Source organism: Microcaecilia unicolor, chromosome 7, assembly GCF_901765095.1.
Source record: "Microcaecilia unicolor chromosome 7, aMicUni1.1, whole genome shotgun sequence".
NCBI classification, from domain to species: domain Eukaryota; kingdom Metazoa; phylum Chordata; class Amphibia; order Gymnophiona; family Siphonopidae; genus Microcaecilia; species Microcaecilia unicolor.
In genome coordinates, this window is record NC_044037.1 from 74,514,012 (window position 1) to 74,534,784 (window position 20,773).

A 20,773-nucleotide genomic window follows, 5' to 3' on the forward strand; every position below is an offset into this window, starting at 1 on the left:
TATTTAGTCATCATATTTGTGTTACTATTAAACAATATTTAATTATCCTAAACTATGTTGATGTTACATTTTAGCATTACTACCTAGCGATTTTTGTGCGTTAAAAAACCCCACAGTAAATTACATCTTTCAAACGATAAAATTAAGTGTGTCAGATTTTCGTGGTCACTGTGAATGCTCAAAGTGTTCACCCCCAGCTTTAACACAGGCCTTCAGTCACTTTGAGAACTTCTTAACAGCCTTGTCGATTGGTCCCTGTGGCAGGTTGCCCCAGATCATCTGCAGTGCTTCCTTGAGTTAGCGATTGTTTGCATCTTTGGGTGGAGCTTGTGATAGGCCTCCAACATTGCTCCCCAGACAAAAGTTGGTCACTGTGAAGTCAGTTACAGTACGTTGATACCCTGGGGTTTTTTTTTTCCAAATAATGGTAGTTTTAGAGTGTAGACATTTTTGAGCGTGTGAAAATCACTGGGTTGTCATATTAAAAAGACTGTAACTTTGCTGTATTTCAAGATAATCTCATTCCACTCAGCACATAAAAATAGATAGAAACAACAAATAAAGCTGTAAAATTTCATGTTGTTTTCTCAGTAACTGCTTGGAATTTCAACCTCTCCGGAGTTCCTTTTTCTTTTTCTTTTTTTTTGCTTCACCCTACATATTTCATTTTTCAGTCAGCATAGTATTAACATGGTATGGGAGCACCTGTATTCTTGCAGATCTCCTTTGACCAACCTCCTGCTCCACAACTCATGGCAGTAGAGTTTGTTACTTTTATTTTGAAGATGACTGCAGATGGCATCTTAATGTTTTTATTTTGTTCCTTGGGATAGGCGTTTGAAAAATGAGCTCCTGGAGATCCGAAGGAAAGGGGCAAAGAGGGGCAGCCAACGTTATGGTGAGCGGACCTGTGCACGTTGCCAGCAGAGCCTAGGCAGACTTGGCCCAAGAGCTAACACCTGCCGGAGTTGCAATCACCTGGTGTGCAAAGACTGCCGCCTGGTGAGCACCAGTGGCAGCTGGAAATGCAACGTCTGCATAAAGGAAGCGTAAGTCTAACCTTTATGAGTGTTTGATGCTAGCTAATTGGCCAGAAGGAGGGTTGATATAGTATGGTGGGCTCTTTAGCTATTTTCTTTTCCATGTTTTATTTTGTTTGATTTATATTGATAACCTTAGCTAGTGCTGAAAGAGGGTGAAGATAATGTTGAGGGACATCTGAAGGTGTGGAACAAAACCTATATTCTCAGTCTTTCAAAGCATTTTTTGAGCCATTTTTTGCTTGCAGAGATTTAAAGAAGACCACTGGTGACTGGTTCTATGACCAAAGAGTGAATCGTTTTGCCAACAAACTTGGGAGTGATTTGGTCAGAATGTCCCTTCGACGTAGGCCTTTAGGTAGGTGTAAGCTGGAAGTCTTATAAATTCAAAAGCAGTTTCAAGGAATTGGGGCCTTCTGAGCTATTAATTGTGCTTTCAGTTCATGATCAAGGTGTGCATGGGGATGGGGACTGGGAATCTGCGCAGTCCCCCTTTTTCTGCAGCTTAGTAAAAGGACCCCTGAATGCAGTATTGCTGGTGAGAGCGTTTTGATGAGAACTGGTAACAGATCACTGACAGTGCTCTGCCTTTCATGAGCTAGATTGTAAGCCCTCTCAGAGCAGGGAAATAACTACTCACCTTGAGCTTCCACTGAAAAGACATGAACTAAATCAAAAATTTAAAAATTACATATGTTTACTAATAGGAAATGCAAGTTCCTTTCTGAGTCTGAAAGTGGTATTGGTAGGGTCAGTATCTGACCCTGTACCTCAGAAGTAGAGTTGCACAGGGACAGAAATTTCACCCATCCCCACTCAGATCTAACCCATACCTACTAACATACGTTCCATCCCCACAGCTGCAGTCCCCGTCCATGTTCTCTCCACGTAGCCAGATTTAAACTGCCTACCATATATCCCAGTAAGGCCACTCCTGTCCCAGGTCTTCCTGTAGGAGCCAACGCCGTTACTTAACCTGACACTGTTACCTGTTGGCTCACAGTCCAGTTTCCTCCCAACCACTGAGTGTTCTAAGCCTCAATCTGGTGTTCTGGCTGCCTCTTTGGGCATTCCCAGCCTCAGTCTGGTATTCCAATAGGCGCTCTCTCAGTGCACTCCAAGCTTCCCCTGAGATTTCAACTGTACCTTCTGCCATCCTTATGGGAATTCTGCATACCCGGAAGTCATGCCTGCAGGATTTCTGTAATCCTCATTCGTGTGCAGTTCTCTACTCAGATTCTTGTCTGTTGTAACTCTTGAGGCAGTACCTCTAACTTCAGAACTTTATTATTTATTATTTATTTTTACATTTATATCCCACATTTTCCCACCTAATGGTAGATTCAATGTGGCTTACAGTCGTCCAGGATGCATTGGTTGTAAATTGCGTAGAACAGTGATTGTAAATTATATAGAACAATGAAGTTTACATCTGTTTTTGGGTATGACAGCTGCATGTTTCTTGCAAATGGTTTACCATATAGAAGTCAAGGTTAAGGCGTGTAGGGCCTTTTGGAGTACCAGAAGTTTAGTTCTGTCCATTGTCAAATATAAGTATTGATTTCCGGTGGTCTGCTTTGGTTACGTTGGATCGGTGGGAAGGAATTTTCTGAGTAGATAGGCTTTTAGATGTTTTCAGAAAGTTAGGTAAGCGTCTAGAAAAATTTAGGTAAGCGTTTATAAATTTTAGGTCTTTTGGTAGTGTGATCCAGAGTTTGGTGCAGATGTATGGGAAACCTGTAGCGTATGCTGATTTGTATTTGAGGCCTTGCCGTCTAGGGAAATGGAAGGTAAGGTAGGAGCTTGCAAACCTAGTTGCATTACGGATTGGTAGGTCTATTAAGCTGGTCATGTAGCCCAGTGAGAGGCTGAAGATTTTTCTGTAGGCTATAGAACAGATCTTGAAGGATATGCATGCTTTGAGAGCTGGTGTGGTTTTTGGAGTAGGGGTCGAGCACTTTCGAATCAAGTTGTTCTAACTACATGCTCTTACATTTGCTGTGAGCTTTGTAGTTTGTGATGAACCAAAGGTTTGAGACCAGACATGAGCGTAAACAGTTTGGAACTAGTATACAAATATTCACACTCCTGTCTCCAAAATATCTATGTGGCTCCATTCTTAACAAGCAGCTTTGGAAACTGACAGCCAGATGCACTAATTCCACGGAAAGACCCCTTCCCTTACTGAATCGGTAAAAAACGGGCATGTATGAAGGAAATCGCATGCAAATGAGGTGCTTTCTGTTACCTCATTTGCACGCAATTTCCTTCCTAAGGAGGGCAAGCCAGTCGGCCAGCTGAGCATGCGCAGAGCAGCCAATCGTTATGCTGGCTGCTCTGCACATGCCAAAGACAGCTTCATACACGTCACAAAAAAAAGGACGTCCCTGACGAGCACTGGACGGTTTTTTTCTTTAGATTTTGTGATGGGCGTCCTTTTTGGACGTGTTTTTCTTAACTTGCCCAAAATGACCACCGCCGGAGAGAATCGGGGATCGGGACGTACGAGGACGTCCAAATCAAAACTATTTGGACGTCCCTTTCGATTATGCCCCTCCAGGTCTCTCTCAGCCAATCACAGCGCATTTAGCTGACACCAGTGGGATATAAATGTCATAAGAAAGTAAATAGATGTTGAGCACCTGATTCTCATAACATGGTGTCTGTTTTAGTAACCCTTTACCAAGAGAAAAAAAAATCTCTGCACGAATATAACAGTGCTAGGGTGTTCTATAACCAGCCCTTCCAAATGACAAACTGATTACGATTTATAACAAATTACTACTCTATCTATGAAAAGGTATTCCATTATTATACTTTCTCTGTGTACACCCGTATGCTGCACAAGCTAGCATGTTTGAAAATATAAGTGAGATTAAATAAAAATGCCACCAACAATAAAGAACGACAGCGTAGATGCAGCAGCTGATAGGTTTGCTTGCTTTGTTTTGAGTGTACGGTGATGATGGCTGCGCGAGGAAGGGGAAACAGAGGTACACCCAGATGGCTTCAACTTTTTATCATTCCGACTGCATCCATCCACCTCCGCTCCGGCCCTGGGTGCCCTCCTGGAACATACCTCAAGGCAAAGTCTAGTGGCTTCTGCGGTGCAGGAAAGATCCCCACTGTTTCCTGCCCATTGCCACTGACCCTCTCGCTGTCTCTGCTTTTTTAAAATGACTGCCGAGACTTCCAGCGGTGGCCTCGCAAGACTTCCGTGGAAGTCTTGGCAGCCATTTTTAAAAATGGAGAGGATCGGTGCTGCAGCAGAAGGCAGGAAAGGTTGTAATTAAACTCTGGAATTCGTTGCCAGAGAACGTAGTAAAAGCAGTTAGCTTAGAGGGGTTTAAACAAGGTTTGGATAGTTTCCTAAAAGAAATGTCTATAAGCCATTATTAAAATGGACTTGGGGGAAAATCCACTGCTTATTTCTAGAATAAGTAGCATAAATTGTATCGTACTGTTTTGGGATCTTGCCAGGTACTTGTGACCTGGATTGGCCACTGTTGGAAACAGGATACTGGGCTTGATGGACCTTTGGTCTGTCCCAGTGTGGCAATACTTGTGTACTGAAGAAGCACTAGACCACCAGGGTACCTTGAGGTATGTGCTGAGAGGGCACCCTGCACTCAGGGGATGGAAGGCACTTCTGCGGGGGTCCCAAAGGACCTGGGTCCATCCCCATGGGATTTCCCGCATACCTGGAAGGGATCCCCATGGGAATCTCGCTAGCCTTCTCCCGTGCAGCTCTCTTCTCTGAATGCTTAGCTTATCCTTGCCAGTCTCTTCTCAGTCACTCTCAATAAACCAGTTCCCATTCAGTCAGCTGGCCAGCCATCTAGTTAGTTAGTTCCAAGCAGATAAGTGCTTAGTGCTTGTACTAACACAAAGTGCTCATTCTCACTCACAAGAATAGCACAAGAGTTCAAACTGGAATGATGTGTAAGCAGATCTGTGGTGCTCTGAATGGAAAATGACGCATGGACAAAGTTCGTCTCTGCAAGCTCTGACCATAGTGGCCAAACTTATTAAATATATATATAGATACGAGAGTCTGTGTGTGTGTATAGAGAGAGATATAAAATCAGGGGTGGACTGACCATAGAGGCAACTGGGCAGTGCCTGAGGGGCCCAGTGCTGCCTAACCACATATCTGATATCTCTCACCCCCTTCTCCAAACATATCCAATGTCTCTCACCCCTCTCCCATTTATCCCCAAATTCCCTTTCTCTTTACAGGGCCCTGGCTGTCTGCTGTGGCCTGCCATTTCTGATGTAACTTCCTGCTTACGCAAGGGGGGCCATAGCAGAGAGGTTGTAGTCAGCAGCAGACAGTCGGGGCCCTGTATGGAGAAAGGGACTTTTGAGATAAATGCAAGGGGGAGAGAGCCAGATCCAGGGACAGAGAGGGGGAAATATGTTGGACCTGGGGAATGGTGGGAGAGGGCAGAGATGGTGCATCGAGGGGAGGGAGAAAGAATGAAATGGAGAGATGTTGGATCTGGGGAGGTGGGAGAGACATGGGACCCGGGGGGGGGGGAGGGATATTTCCTGGGGGCCCAGATCCCTGTCAGTCCACCTCGATAGAGAAAGTGTGTGTGTGGCCGGCTGAGATCAGGCTGGGAAAGAGAGAATGAGGGATCAGACTGAGGAGGAGGGAGGAGAGTATGCTGAGAGTGGGCTGGCAAATAGGGGATAAGGGTGTGCTGGGCTGGGGTTAAGCTGAAGAAGACTTAACATTGAAGGCCTCCACCACCCCACTGGCAATCCAGCATCTCTTTTTCCCTCGACCTCCCCCACCCATTATACGTTTTAAAAGTTGTATTTCCTTGCACTGCTCTTGCCAACCTCACATTCTTCTATCTGCTTCCCACCTGAGCAATGAGCAGAAATAGGAAGTTGTGTCGGACAGAAGGCTCTTGTGTCAGCAAGACAGCGCAAGTGAATTGCTGCTGGCTGCCGGGGACCTTTGCAAGGAAATGCAACTTTAAAAGGTACACAGATGGGGGGGGGGGGGGTAAGTTGAGAGGCAAAAGGAGATGTTGGATCTTTGACTGAGAAGGGGAGGACATGGAACAGGAGGAATTAGGGATGCACAGTATTCGGCAGTAAACACTTTTGCTTACTGCTGGAAAAATGCTTTTTACCATTCCCGCAGGGGGGTAAGCAGTTTTTCTTCTGCATCAGTGGTAATCCCTTCAAAATGTTCACAGTTACCCTGCCTCCTCATCCCCATGTCATTCTGTGACTGCAAGGAAGACTGTAGCCATAGAGCAAAATAGAAGAGCCCTGCAGCTTTTGCTTTCTTCAATCCAGGTGTCCAGCCAATTTCTGTGGGGAAGGAGAATTTGGCATAAATTCTACATATGAAGTCACACAGTTCCTCCCCTTCCCCCCAGGAGTAAAGTTGAGAGCCAGTTGGAAAGGGGCAACGTGACTTGAACAGTCATTCTTCCTCTGAATATATGCAGTTTTTATGCTGGGGCTGAAAATGACCTACCAGTCAGCATAAAGTAATACCACAGCATTAGAAAAGCAGGTGCATCTGTCTGTTTAAGCTTTAATTGTTTTAAAATGTATGTGCATGGTGCTCTGGGTTTGAAGTTATACCAACTTGCTTCCCTGATCTCACTATACCCTTAAAGTGTAAATATTTTATTTTTTCACAAGGCCACAAACGAGAGACCATTGGACATGCTCTTCTCCAGCAAGGACAGCTGAATGAGCCTAAAACCACAGCCAGATTGGGGCAGCGGGGCTCTCAGGAGCAGCAAAAAGGTGTCAGGTAATTAGGAATTAATGCAATGAAGAACAAAGGATCATTGAAGTGGAGGAGTGACCTGGTGGTTATAGCAGCTGAGAACCAGAGAAGATATGTTCAAATCCCACTGCTGCTGTTTGTGATCTTGGGCAAGCCTCTTAACCCTCCATTGCCTCAAGTACAAACTTAGGGCCCTGTTTACTAAGCTGTGTTATAGGCGTATTAGCATTTTGAACGCGCATTAACTGTGTACGTGCCTATAATATCCCTATAGGCGCCTACACGCTTAGCGTGCGTGCTGATTGTAGGCACGTTAAAAATACTAACACGCCTTAGTAAACAGGGCCCTTAGATTGTGAGTTATTTGGGGACAGGAAAATACCTGAATATAACCTGCCATTAGTTACAACTGAAAAAGGCATGGTCTAAATCTATAAATCTCTTCCCCTTTCCTTTTGGCAGCCATATGATTTATTTACTTGGGATGAAATGTGAAAGAGAGGAATTATTTATGAGAGCTGTCCTAAGTTTGGAGTCCTCTGCTGTACCCAAAATGGGTTGTGCAAGGAGTATGCATCGATGTGTTCTCTCCTTCTCTGAGGATGGATGGGGAAGCAGAAAAATGTTTGGGTTTTTTTTTTTAATATCTGGTGCTGGAAACGGGTGATCTTTTTCTTGCTACAAAATCTGTCACTGATCATAATGGTACTTAAGGTTTCCATCTCTGACCAGTGTAAACCATTTTAGCTTTTACTAATTAGCCCCACTTGGGCAGGGAAATACCTGTATCTCCTTGAATAAATGGTTAATGCTGGAATGGCTCAACTTACTGTGAACTATTAAACCTTGCTTAATCCATTAGTCAGTGAATGCTGTAAGACTAAGGGAAAAAAGTTACTGTGTGTAACACTAGACAGTGGATGGTTTGTTAGAACTACAAAGCATACTACCAGTGCAGATCATAAGAATTACTTGAGTTCAGTTGCAAACACTATCCCCCTTCTCCTCCACTTGGAAATCTCAGAAGTGAACACCGATTAATGAAATCTCAGATGAAACTGTCTCCTTTAATGTTTTTGTCTGTACCCTTACTTCTCTGTTGCACCTTATCACTGTATGCAATTTTAAACTGAACAATATTTAATCAACTATTCCCCGTTACAGTAGTGGAACCATAGAACCCAAGGACCAGAGGAGTGACACTGAATCCATGGAACAAATGAGTCTGAGCAGTTACAAATCTGATTCCAAAAGAAGCACGCCAGTCAATTCAAGGTGATAAACTTGCTTTCCTTTGTACCTGGCTAAATCTGATCTGTCAATGTGTCCATTAACTTGATCAAAGAATTATGGGCAGAATTCATCCCCCTTTTTTAAGTTTAGGACCTCCCCTTTCTCAACAGACTGAGTCCAGATTAAGATCTCCTGCATAAGGGGAAAGGGAATGGAACTTGATATACTGCCTTTCTGTGGTTTTTACAACTAAATTAAAAGTGGTTTACATAGTATATGTAGGTACTTATTTTTACCTGGGGCAATGGAAAGGGAATGGGGCTTGATATACCGCCTTTCTGTAGTTTTTGCAACTACACTCAAAGCGGTTTATATAGTATATACAGGTACTTATTTGTATCTGGAGAAGTGGAGGGTTAAGTGACTTGCCCAGAGTCACAAGGAGCTGCAGTGGGAATCAAACCCAGTTTTCCAGGATCAAAGTCCGCTGCACTAACCACTAGGCTACTCCCATGTAGGGAGTTTCTGGATAAGTGAACTTGGAGGTTTCTGTATAAACAGACTGAATTGAGAGCCTTGGGCATGCCTGTCTGTTTTCCAGAACATCTGTTGAACATGTCTGGACAGTGTTCCAGCATTGAAGTGATACATGAATACTGTTCATTTTGGTTTTTTTTTTTTTTACAAAATCTTTTTTAGATCACAAGCTTATCGTACAACAATACCAAAACTTCTCAGTATAACCATATACATAAAATAATCCCTAAACAATTCAGTATTGTTCATTTTGTGATGCAAAATTTAATCTTCACAGCACGCTGAAGTGAATATAATGGGCTGATATTGGAAAAAACACTTTGGGTTCAGTGCTTTTTTAATAACTAGCATTATACATACAAGGCCTACCATTTTGTCAGTGGCTAGTGGAGGCAGGAGTGATCCCACTCACTCCTGCCCATGCTGGCTCCAATCTGTAAATGGCTGCCATGACCTCCAGGGGTAGTCTGATGAGACTGCTGCTGGAAGTCCCAGAAGCCATTCTGAAAGTTATGGGCTGGAGTGAATAGGGATTGCTCCTGCCCCCACCAGCCACCAATTACATGGTAGGCCCAGGAGAGGGGTCTGCCACCAGGGGAGGTGCCGGTTCGCAAGGGGGCCTGCTGCCGGTAGGTGGATCTGGAAGGGGGCACATTTTGATCTGGGGGGGAGGGGGCAAGGCCAGTTTCGTTTTCAGCTTCAGCTGAAACCAATCATCCAGTTTTGGTCTCAGACTCTGTTTTGGCAGAAACCGAAGATCCTGGTTTTTGTCGGGCTCTAACTAGCACACTTCTAAAATCTTTCTAGATGACGCATGAGATCTGCCACTGTCGTACCAGGCAGGCAAGTTACCAAGTGATCCTCATGTTCACCAGGCACCTTGATATTTAGATTCCTAATAATCAAATTGCCAACCACAATGGTGATGCTAATACTTGGGCACATAACCTTGGAGAGGCATCCTTCGTTCAAGAGGGTAACATAATTGCCTGGAGGGCAGGTTCTGGCTATAGGATTGCTTTAATTTTTAGAGCTCTTTTTATTAGACGCTCAGGGCAATATGCATCAAACATAAGAAGTAAAATATACACTATGTAAAACAAATTGTTTCTCAAACATAAAGGCCCAAACAGGAACCTCCTAATTTTTAGAGAGATTATATAGATAAACCCTCCCTACACTTGTTCCTTAACATCCATCCCCTCCCTCCTCCACCAGACTATGCAACAAAACAAATGAGCAGTGAATGTCCATAAACAAATTCTATGAGCAGTGGGTAAGAAAGAGTTCCCAATTGCTTCTAGCCCCCTCCTCTCCCATGGTAATGCTTTCCTTTTCAGCACCCTTGCTTGCAGCACCAGTACAGCCAGATTAGAGGTAGGACTGCTGTCTTATGTCCTCAAAGACCTTGGCCATAGATGTCCCTCTTAAGACTTTCAAAAGAGCCATACACAGAATTAAACTTTTTTTTTTTCTCCTACTTTTAAAGCACAATTTAAATGCTCCTTGCCCACCAGCAGTGGCAGCTTCTATCAGCTCTCCCTTAGGAATGTTTCTGCACGCTTGCCTCTTTTCTATATTTGTTTTTCAAAGTAATTGTTTCCAGCAAAGGCCATTCAATTCACACTGGAAATAGAATGGGGAAAAAGATGAGGGTCACTGTCAATCTCTACTAATACTTTGATTTGATAAGGTGTTAGCTGAACAGGGCCACCGAGAGACTGAACGGGCCCGGGGCAGGGCTGCCTCCCCCCCCAATGATCGTTGCTGCTGTGCCCCCCCTCCACAATTTTCATCCACGATCGTCGCTGCTGCTGCCCCCCCCCCCCCAAGATTGCTGCCACTAACTGCCCCGCCAGCAGAAGAGGTCTTCCTCCAGTGCTGACTCTTCAATCTGCTGATTGGCAGCCCCTGCAGCTGCTTTTTCTCTCAGGCCATGCTCGGTTTCAAAACCGAGCATGCGTGCCTGAGAGGAAAAGTGGCCGCTTAGCAATCAATGGGCAGAGTGAATAGCAGCACTGGAGTGTCTGTTCCTCCAGGTCCTCCCCAACCTCCAAGGGGGGCGCAGCACTAGAGTTTTTTTCCTCTCTCCCGCTCCTGTCGGGATGCGATCACTTGGGTCCCGTCAGGAGCAGGAGAGAGAGAGAGACCTTGGTACCAGGCCCTCCTTGGAGGCCCAGGGAATTTTGTCCCCCTGCCCCCACCTCTTGGTGGCCCTGTAGCTGAATACCACAGCACTCTAACTCATCTTGAGTTACCACTGAAATGGCATGAGAAATGTAACTTCTAAACTACAAACAATGCAGCCCTGAACAAAATACATTTTAATGCTTTATTATGAGAAAGCTTATAAGAACTAGAATTTAAGCTGGCCTGGTGACAACTGCTGTGCCCGGTCATGTTCCTAGCTGGATCCCAGAGTCAGCTCTGTTTTCTTAATAGGTGGGGGAGGGATGTCTGATCCTAAGTCAAGGGTGATGACTGGTGCCTAGATCCGGAGCCCATGATTGCATGGCTCTGGAAGGAGTCCTGGTACATGGCCTACAGGTGGGGGGGGGGGGGGGGGAGGATATACATTGAGAGAAAAATCCCTGGGTACTTATGAATGAAAGCTTGTAGTGACAGATGCCAACAGAGTTGGAAGTTTAAAGGAGCAAGAAGAAATTTCCACACCAAAACAAAAATAAACAGAATAGAGGTTGTCCCATGTTTAAAATAAAAGCATTCTGTTCTTATAGAACATTTCTAAACAAATGGGGCACTGTTTTTTTAAGAGTATAAGCAGAGACAGTCTTTTATGCTCCTGTAAAGCATTGTATGCAGCTTAGTGGTTAGCTTAATACAATGGTTCTCAACCCAGTCCTCGGAACACACCTAGCCAGTCAGGTTTTCAGAATGTCCACGATATGCAGGAGATAAATTTGTATGCACTACCTCCATTCCGTGTAAATCTGTCACATGCATATTCATTGTGGGTATCCTGAAAATCTGAGTGTCTAGGAGTGTCCCTGGCTTAACGGTTAGTGTAGCAGCCTGAGACCCTGGAGAATCAGGTTTGATTCCCATTTCTGCTCCCTGTGACTCTGGGCAAGTAACTTAACCCTCCCTTGCCCTAGGTACAAAATAAGTACCTGTATATAATATATAAATCACTTTGAAAGACAGTATATTGAATCCCTTCTCGTAGCTCCTCTCCCCTCCTCCACCAAACTGCCACAAGTATCAATTAGGAAAAATCAGAAGTGTTCTGATCCATATGCCATAATCATGAGTGCTTCCTTTTTTAGCATGAAACTTCAACTTCTAGAATACTTATTTCAGATTTTGTTAAATGTATTTTTTGGTTTTGTTTTGTTATACTTTTTTTTTTTTTTTTACTTCAACATACTTTCTTGCACCTGTTTTGGACTACAGGTGGGTGTTTTCTTACCCTGACCTGTTGGTGGTTGTTTTGAGGTACTCAGATGACACAGAAATCTTTCCTGAGTTTGAGGGTTTGGATGTTAGCTTGGGGGAGAGCTTTTTTTCTTCAGTTTCTCTATAAATGTTGAAATACATATCAGGGGAACCAGTATGTTTTTTTTGATCCATTACTATGTTACTATTGAAGACGTTTTACTGGGCCACCGGTATGTCACTAAGTCTCAATTGTGGGTAGTGGGAGGGGAGGGCAGGATTAGTTGAGAATTTAGTATTCCTTGTTTATGTGATATTTATTGAACTTGATGATATTACCCTTAGACATGGGCTTAATGCGTGTTCTTTTTTTTATTTATTTATAATTGTTTTACAACACTTTTTACAAGCCATACACTTGTTAAACAGAAACACAGCAGATGCTAACATACTAATGAGGAAAACATCATATCATGAAATTAGTCAGCTTTCTTAGACCACTTTAATTGGGAGGCGTGTCTTGTTATTTTCTTAGTGGTAGCAGCTGTGCAAGTTGTCTGGCTGTTATTGGATTTGCTACTTTTTCTGCTTGATCCAGGGTGTAAATCTCAAAAAGCAGAATAATAGTATAAAAAATACTGCTGTGAACCTTTCTGAACTGAGTTAGTAGTGTTGCCTAAACAACATGCATCAGGCCAAGGCATGGGAATTTCCATAGTAATGGCAACTTTGAGGTATGCTGGCACGTCGAATTTCCAAAATCCTAGCATATCCAACAACTCAAAACATATGCCTTAACCGTGCTTGGAAGCATTGAATTTAAAGTGAATATTAAAAGTTGCTGATTTATCAGTAAATTAGCTAAATCAGTCAACATCACTCGGCCATTCAGCAAACTAATTTAAATCATCCCATATGGTCTACATCTCTCATCAGAATAAGGAAATATTAAGAAATTTATCTTTCATCAACATTGTTTCAGCATAGCCAGCAATATCCTTTCTAGCCTCCTTCATTCATCAACTGTCTTGTTGGCCAGTATTTACTCTCCTGCCTCTAGCTTTTCTTGTGCTAATTTTTGCAAGGGAGTGATTTTTTTTTTTTCAAAGTTCTTCCGTTCACTGCTCTGGTGGGCTTTATTTCCTGCCTCCCCCATTTCATAGCAGTAGACACGGAAGATACTAATGTATAATTTAAGTTGAATTGTGGAAAGACCTGCTTCCGCCAGTCCATTAAAATCACTTTTCATAGTGAGTGATTTATAGGGTGTATAAATATTTTTTGTGATTTAATTGCTTGTATCAATTTTGAATTCATGTTAACTATAGAACTATATCATATCATGATTTTGATTCTTGAGATAAATTGTGTTTATATGTCTAGTTTGTTTTAAAATTATGGATGTGATTATGTAATCCGCTGAGAACTATGAATCAAGCAAAATAAAAGATTTTTAAATAAATAAATGTGCTCCACATCCCTAACTTGGGGGCCCTTTTACTAAGCGGCGTAGGCACCTACATGTGCTCAGCGCATGTCAGTTTTCAGTTACCGCCAGCTACCCTTGCGGAAATTTCATTTTTGATGCGCGTCTGCTACGCACGCCGGAAAATATTTTTATTTTCTGGCGCGCGGGTGATAATCGGCATTTAGACCATTACCGCCCGGTTACTGTGCAAGAACTTACCACTAGGTCAATGGCTGGCAGTAAGGTCTCAGATCCAAAATGGACACGCGGCAATTTTCATTTTGCCGCACGTCCATTTTTGGTAAAAATAAAAAAGGCATTTTTTACAGATGCGCTGAAAATGGATTCTGCGCACGCCCAAAATATGCATCTACAGTACCACATGCCATTTTTCAGCATGTCTTTGTAAAAGGGCCCCTTAAACATTTTACGTTTGTAACATATGGAAGACACCTGAGAATATCTTTGACATTCGTACAAGTGTATACATTCTACGTAACAGACATTTTAGAATAAGTACTCCTTGGTTTTACCAAAATAATGGTAGTTTTCAGACTCCAAAATCACAATCTGATTATTTTTATAAAAATTATATCCAATTTATAGCTTCCCTCTTTTTTTCATTGCTTGAGTATTGTTACAAGCAAAAGAACTGAGTTGTCTTTGCCTGTATTGAACAGTGATTTCTCCATTATATTGTCATGCAAAATAAGTTTGTGCATTGTATTAGTATCTCAAATTTGAAGTTTGAAACTATCTAATATCCTCTTTTCAATAAACTAGGACTTATGTTAAAGCCAATAATGTAAATTAGAGAAGATTAAAATAATGTATCAAATGGGCAAGGAAGAAATGCTGAATCGTAGTTAGTGGTGTTTTTGCAGTGTGTGTGTGTTGCTAGTTGCCCATAGCATATGCCACAATTACTAAAATGAATTTGTTTAACTTTTTCTCATTTTCAGGAGAAATTCCTTGGAGAAAGCTATCACCCCTCAGGGTGGAAGAAGAAATCTTGGGCCTTCTGGTGCAAATGTTGGAACACTTACAGTTCCCGTCCGTTCTAGAGATTACTTATCTGACTCAGAAGGGGTAGGTTCTTTATGCATAGAAAGAGGTCATTGTTTAATAAATATGCTTGCTAACGTGTTTATGGATCTGAGTTGTAGGTCTAATGCATAATTTAGGGGACTAAAGCATGTAAATCGTATAGGGAAGGTCAAGATGCTAGGGGACCAGGAGTGTAAACATTTTTCTTTCTCTACCCAGTAATTTGGGTTTGATATAAATTTGGCAGGGGTAGCATATTTCATTCCCCCCCCCCCTCAATGAATGCTTTTTCTCTCTGCCAACTTCCAGTATTCTTCCTTCCCTCCCCACCTCTTAAAACTGCAGACTTGTCCCTGTCATCTTCTGGCTGTGACTTCTTGTAACCTGTGGGGCTATGCAGCCACATTTTCTTGCAGACACCTTTGTGGCTGTACTTGGTCCAGCCCATGCATGGACTACCGAGCCTGAATCCAAAATGAAGGAGTTACTTACAGCCGACTCTTTTTTACCCAATCTAAGTCACGTGGGCTGGCATAGACGCCTCTTGAGGACCACTGCCTCCCCGTCTGTAACCTCCATGTAAGTTTTTAATTCACTTCTATTTTTATATTTTTGTTGTTTTTACTTCTAGGAGTTTCGCCTTGGGAGTCTGAGTGCAGGATCAGCAGATGAAAGTGAAGCTATATTTCAGAGAAATCCCAAACGTACCCTAATACCTTCAGGTAGGTGAGAGTAATATTTAAACTTTCATTTCCTGGATTATTTATTGTGTGGGCTTGGAAGAATATATCTTTCAGTGTAAGCAACTCAGTTTAGCAGTTTTTTCTTTTTCCTCCCTTAAGATTATAGTAAGTCTGTGATGGATCTGCGTCCAGGAGAACCAGAGACTGAGGGAATCTCTATAGGAGATCGAAGCAAATCTGTTCCAAGACTCAGTGCTGAAATGGTTTGTACACTGAGCTCAAATTTAGTCATATTTAAAGAAATAAGGAAATGTAAATCCAAGCCCTAAACTATACAGCTATTTTGCAAGAGGTATAGTTTCCTGACATCTGAGATATAGGGCCCTGTTTACTAAGCAGCGTTATAGGCGCGTTAACATTTTTAATGCGTGTTAACTATGTACGCACGTTAACCATGTACGTGCCTACAATATCCCTATAGGCGCCTACATGGTTAGCGCGTGCACTAAGTGTAGGCATGCTAAAAACACTAACGCACCTTAGTAAACAGGGCCCATAGTGATGAGTGTTTTTAGAAGAAGTTTTTATTATAGATTTCCTCCCCCCCCCCCCCCCCCCCGAACTTTTTTAATTTCCAAACTTTTTGTTTTTTGTTAACTGCCAGTGCACACTGAGCTGTGAGTCTTTCACTTTATCCAAGATCTTTTCTTTTGGGTAAGGACTCTCTTGATATGGAACCCAGTGTTTCATATTTATTTCCTCACTTATATTCTGCATTTATCTAATACAGATCACAATAAAACTATAAAAGAAGCATTCAGCATAACTTAATTCATTAAACAGTGACTGCCAGTAACCTTAAACACACATAGGGGCGAATTCATCAAGCAGTATGTAAGTCCTAATGCTCGCATGAAGGCTCTAATGCTGCTTGATGAATTCCCCTCTTAGTCACTTTACCAGATTTGTTTTCTAAAAGGCTGAACATAAATAGATGTCCTTTCAAAGATTTTTAAAAAATTTCTCTAGCTCAGTTTGCAATCTATATAAATTGGCAATGCATTCTATTCCTTGGAATCTTCTAAAGAAAAAGCACATTTTCTTGTTTCTTCATAATGAACCATACAGAATTAGGTAATTCGAAAATCCTAATCCCGCCAGTCTCAGGGACCTAACTGTTTGGTAAGTCTTCAAAACGGACACAAGTAAAAAGGGGCAATCAACTACACCACCTTAAAAATGATTAACAAAATTTTAAATTGCACTCAAAAAAACAATTGGTAACCAGTGCCAACTCTTTTTTATACAGGAATTATATGTTCAGAGCGCAAAATACAAGTTTAGTCGTGCAGCTGCATTTTGCACTTGCAGCGGTTTCAGAACTGAAGTGGAGAGGCCTAAATAAAGGTCATTGCTATAATCTAATTTTGACAGGATTAAAGACTGAACAGTAGTAGTATGAAAATCTTCAATTGGTATCATTTGATTTTACCCTATACAGTAAGCAAATCTTGAAAAAGGACTCTTTAACCACATTCTTTGTGTAACTTCATTGATAAGTCCTTCTCAAGAATAACACCTAGACTTTTGACTTGTGATCAGGTAATTTCATCTCATCAAACTTCCCTACAAACATCACCTCAATTTTATTCAAACTTAAAACTAACCTATTCTGCTTTCCATTACGTTCTATCCCACTATTCCAGGACAAGTGGGTAGTTATGTCCATCGACCAGCAGGTGGATGGACATATTTTGTTTCTCTCTGTGTTCCAGTTGGTTTCTCCTGGTCTGGTTGGTGACTGGTTCCCAGTTGAGTCACACCTGAGGAAATCTAGACATACCTGGTGGTGCTGGGTCCCTGTCTTGCTCCCGCCTGGAAGCTTTCTTCCCTTATTTCCCTCCTTAGCCTCTCTTGTGGCAGTGTCTGTGCAGCAACCAACAACAAAAAAGAAAATAAAGAGAGAGCCACGTTTCTTCTGGTCGTATCAGAAAGGCTCCAGTCCAGTGGTGTCGGTTCTGGCTGGGGAGGTGAGGAGGTTGGAGAGGGGGGGCACACCCTGTTTCAGGATCCAGGTGGTGAGTTGGGGATCTGTTAGTGGGCCGTGGTAATGGTTGCGTGGTTCCCGCGGCGCGCCTTTTTTCCTATTAAACACTAGTGCCAAAATAAAAAATAAGAAGATGGCGCAAGTTAGCGGGCTTGCAGTGCGCTCTTGCGAGTCGGGCCTTTGACTGGGTGTTTTTTTGGCACAGAGGCATGTCGGTCCCCGCTGAGGTGGTGAAGCGCTGCTCCTCCTGTGGGGGTAGACGCTCCTCGGGCCGCTGCACGGTGTGCAGACCGGTGTCCCCGAGTGGAGGTGGAGATCCTGGTGGCCTTTCTCTGGGGTTAACGGGCCTGGATCAGCGCTCCGGGTCCCTGGGGGGGATCTCTTGGTGACTCCTCTCTGGCGGAGGCGGGAACTTCGGCCACTTTGTCCTCCGCGGTCAGGGAAGTGCTCTGCCGGTGGCAGAGAAAGGGGCATTCTCAGCAGGGGGCTTACCTGACAAGGGTATGCCTTTTTGCCTTGAATTTGTCTTGTTAATGCACCAGGCATTTTTATTGAAGCAGGGTGGTGCTGCTCTGCCTATTCTAGGGGTCCCAGGGGTGCAGAGTCGGACTCAGCCCCTCCTCCTCCTCCCAAGAGACTTCGGCCTATCCTGTTGGACGACCCTTTGGAGGGTTGTTCACCCACTTCTCCAGGGTCAGATGTGGAGTCCGCTTCATCGGGGGGCCCTTCGGTCTTGGAGCCTTTAGAGGAGGGGGAGCTCCCCTCGGGAGAAGCGGAGGAGTGGCCTAGTGGTTAGGGTGGTGGACTTTGGTCCTGAGGAACTGAGTTCGAGTCCCACCTCAGGCACAGGCATCTCCTTGTGACTCTGGGCAAGTCACTTAACCCTCCATTGCCCCAGGTACAAATAAGTACCTGTATTACAATATGTAAGCCACATTGAGCCTGCCATGAGTGGGAAAGCGCGGGGTACAAATGTAACAAAAAAAAAAAAAGATGAATTGGGTCCGTTGATTTCGGAGTCCTTATCTGCTGTCTCCATATCTGAACCTGGGGGGGGGGGGGAATTCTTCAGGTTCCCAGCAGTCTGGTCCCATGCGGGGGCTTAGGGGTCTCTCTAAGGCGTTCCCGATACATCCAGATATTCAGGATTTAATCTCTGCAGAGTGGAATACCTCCGAGATGGGTCTGCGAGGGGGGAGAGCCATGGCCTGTCTCTACCCTTTGGTTCCGGAGGAAAGGGAGAACTTGGGCTTTCCTATGGTGGATTCTTTGGTGACATCGGTCACCAAGAAGGCGACCTTGCCCATGGAAGGTGGGGTGGCCTTAAAGGACCTTCAGGATAGAAAATTGGAGCAGGCCCTGAAACAGGCCTTTGAGGTAGCTGCCTTGGGCTTGCAGGCTGCGATTTGCATGGCATCAAAGGCTGCGATTTGCAATGGCATCAAAGGTCGGGGGCCAGGAATGGCTTGCAGGCGGCTAGGATGGAGGCAGGTCTCACTTATCTAGCAAACGCTGTGTACGACATGCTTAGTGCTTCGGCCAAGGGTATGTCATTGGCGGTCTCCGCAAGGCGACAGTTGTGGTTCCGGGCATGGTCTGCAGATGCGGCGTCCAAAGCCCGATTGGTCAAGCTGTCCTTTCGGGGGAAGTTACTGTTTGATGAGGACTTGAGTAATCTGGTGACAGAGACTGGCCTAGGTCATCTGGTCGGCAGTCTGGGTTCTCTCATCCTTGGTTTCAGGACAGTAAGACATACAGACCAAGTCGCCCTTCCTTTGGGCAACGGCCTAAGTTTCAGCCCGTCAGTCTCTTCAGGCCATTGTGCCTGTGCTGCTTGACGAGCGCGGACAGGGGAGGTACTCCATCTATTTCGTGGTCCCCAAGAAGGGAGGCACAGTCTGACCCATTCTGGACCTCAAGAGTGTCAACAAGTGCCTGCGGGTTACGCACTTTCGGATGGAAACCCTCAGGTCCGTCATTGTCTCCGTGCGGGAGGGAGAGATTCTCACCTCGCTCGATCTCGAAGCGTACCTTCATATTCCAATTTGGGGCCTCCATTGGCAGTTCCTTCGTGTCGCGGTACTGGGTCAACACTTCCAGTTTTGAGCGCTCCATTTGGCCTTGCTACGGCCCCATGGACCGTCTCCAAAGTGATGGTAGTGGTGGCAGCCTTCCTCCGGAAGCAGGGTGTTCGAGTGCACCCTTACCTGGACGACTGGCTAATTCGCGCGTCGTCCTACCAGGACAGCTTGGAAGCGACTTCCACGGTTGTCAGGCTGCTTCAGTCCTTGGGATGGATGATCAATTTCGAGAAGAAATGTTAAGTAGTAGTAGTAGAAGAGCTGCCTGATCTCCTCAACACCTGGAATACTTAGGTGTTCTATTCGATATCCAGTGGGCTCGGGTCTTTTTGACCGACCCGCAGCGGGTGAAGCTGGTGAGGCAGGTACATTCTCTTCTGTTGGCCACCAGGCCACGGGTTTGGAACTACGTCCAGCTTCTAGGGTCCATGACAGCGGCCATGGAAGTAGTCCCTTGGGCGCGAGCTAACATTCACTTCAAAGGTGTCTCTGCTCTTCTGCTGGTCTCCGGTGTCGGAGGCTTACCAAGTCAGAACTGCCTTGGATGTTGGAGGCCAGACAGAGCATGAGATGGTGGCTCTGCCCCCAGTCTCTAGCTTGGGGAATGTCTTTTCCCATTCTGCAGTGGGAGGTAGTGACAACGGATGCCAGCCTGTCGGGCTGGGGGGCCCATTTAGCTCATGGTATGTGGTCACCGCAGGAGTCCCGCTGGACCATCAGTTTTCTGGAGCTTCAGGTAGTGCGGCTAGCTCTGAAGTCGTTTCTCCCGTTCCTGAAGGGGACGGCGGTCCGAGTCTTCTCCGACAATGCGAAGACTGTAGCTTATATCAACAGGCAAGGGGGGGACCTGCAGCAGCCATCTGGCCAGGGAATCCGACCTCTTGATGGTCTGGGCGGAGCAGCACCTATCTTACCTCTCAGCCGCCCACATTGCCAGGGTCCGCAACGTAGAAGCTGACTTTCTCAGTCGTCATGTTTTGGAATCCGGCGAGTGGGAGCTGTCTGCCACAGCATTCCAACTAGTGGTGCGGCATTGGGGCCTTCCTTGCATGGACCTGATGGCCATGAAGGACAATGCCAAGGTTCCACAGTTCTTCAGTCGTCGCAGGGAGCAGGATTCGTTGGGTCTGGATGCCCTACTTCAACCGTGGCCGGTTGAGGGAGGTCCTGTATGTCTTTCCTCCTTGGCCGATGTTGGGCCGTCTTCTAAGAAGAGTAGCGATTCATCGCGGCAGAGTGATTTTGGTGGCTCCGGACTGGCCCAGGCGTCCTTGGTATGCCGACCTCATCAGTCTTCTGAATGGCCAGCCGCTGTGGCTTCCGCAGGAGAGGGGTCTTCTCCGGCAGGGACCGGTAGCCATGGAAGATACCTCCCACTTTGGTCTTACGGCCTGGCCCTTGAGAAGTCTCGTTTGAGGAAGAAGGGCTATTCGAATTTGGCTATTACTATCCTGCTTCAGGCTCGCAAGTGGTCTACTTC

General features: G+C 44.7%; 1 protein-coding gene across 4 annotated transcripts in view; it reads left to right on the plus strand.

Annotated features, from left to right (window-relative positions):
- Window positions 1-20,773, plus strand: part of SYTL4 (synaptotagmin like 4) — a 110,654-nt gene that overhangs the window by 58,168 nt on the left and 31,713 nt on the right. For all 4 annotated transcript variants that reach the window (XM_030208883.1, XM_030208885.1, XM_030208884.1 and 1 more), the window contains exons 4-10: window positions 834-1,049; window positions 1,289-1,398; window positions 6,711-6,825; window positions 7,966-8,076; window positions 14,398-14,524; window positions 15,114-15,204; window positions 15,325-15,428. In XM_030208883.1, the coding sequence (XP_030064743.1) occupies window positions 834-1,049; window positions 1,289-1,398; window positions 6,711-6,825; window positions 7,966-8,076; window positions 14,398-14,524; window positions 15,114-15,204; window positions 15,325-15,428 (874 nt within the window). The remainder of the gene's footprint in view (window positions 1-833; window positions 1,050-1,288; window positions 1,399-6,710; window positions 6,826-7,965; window positions 8,077-14,397; window positions 14,525-15,113; window positions 15,205-15,324; window positions 15,429-20,773) is intronic.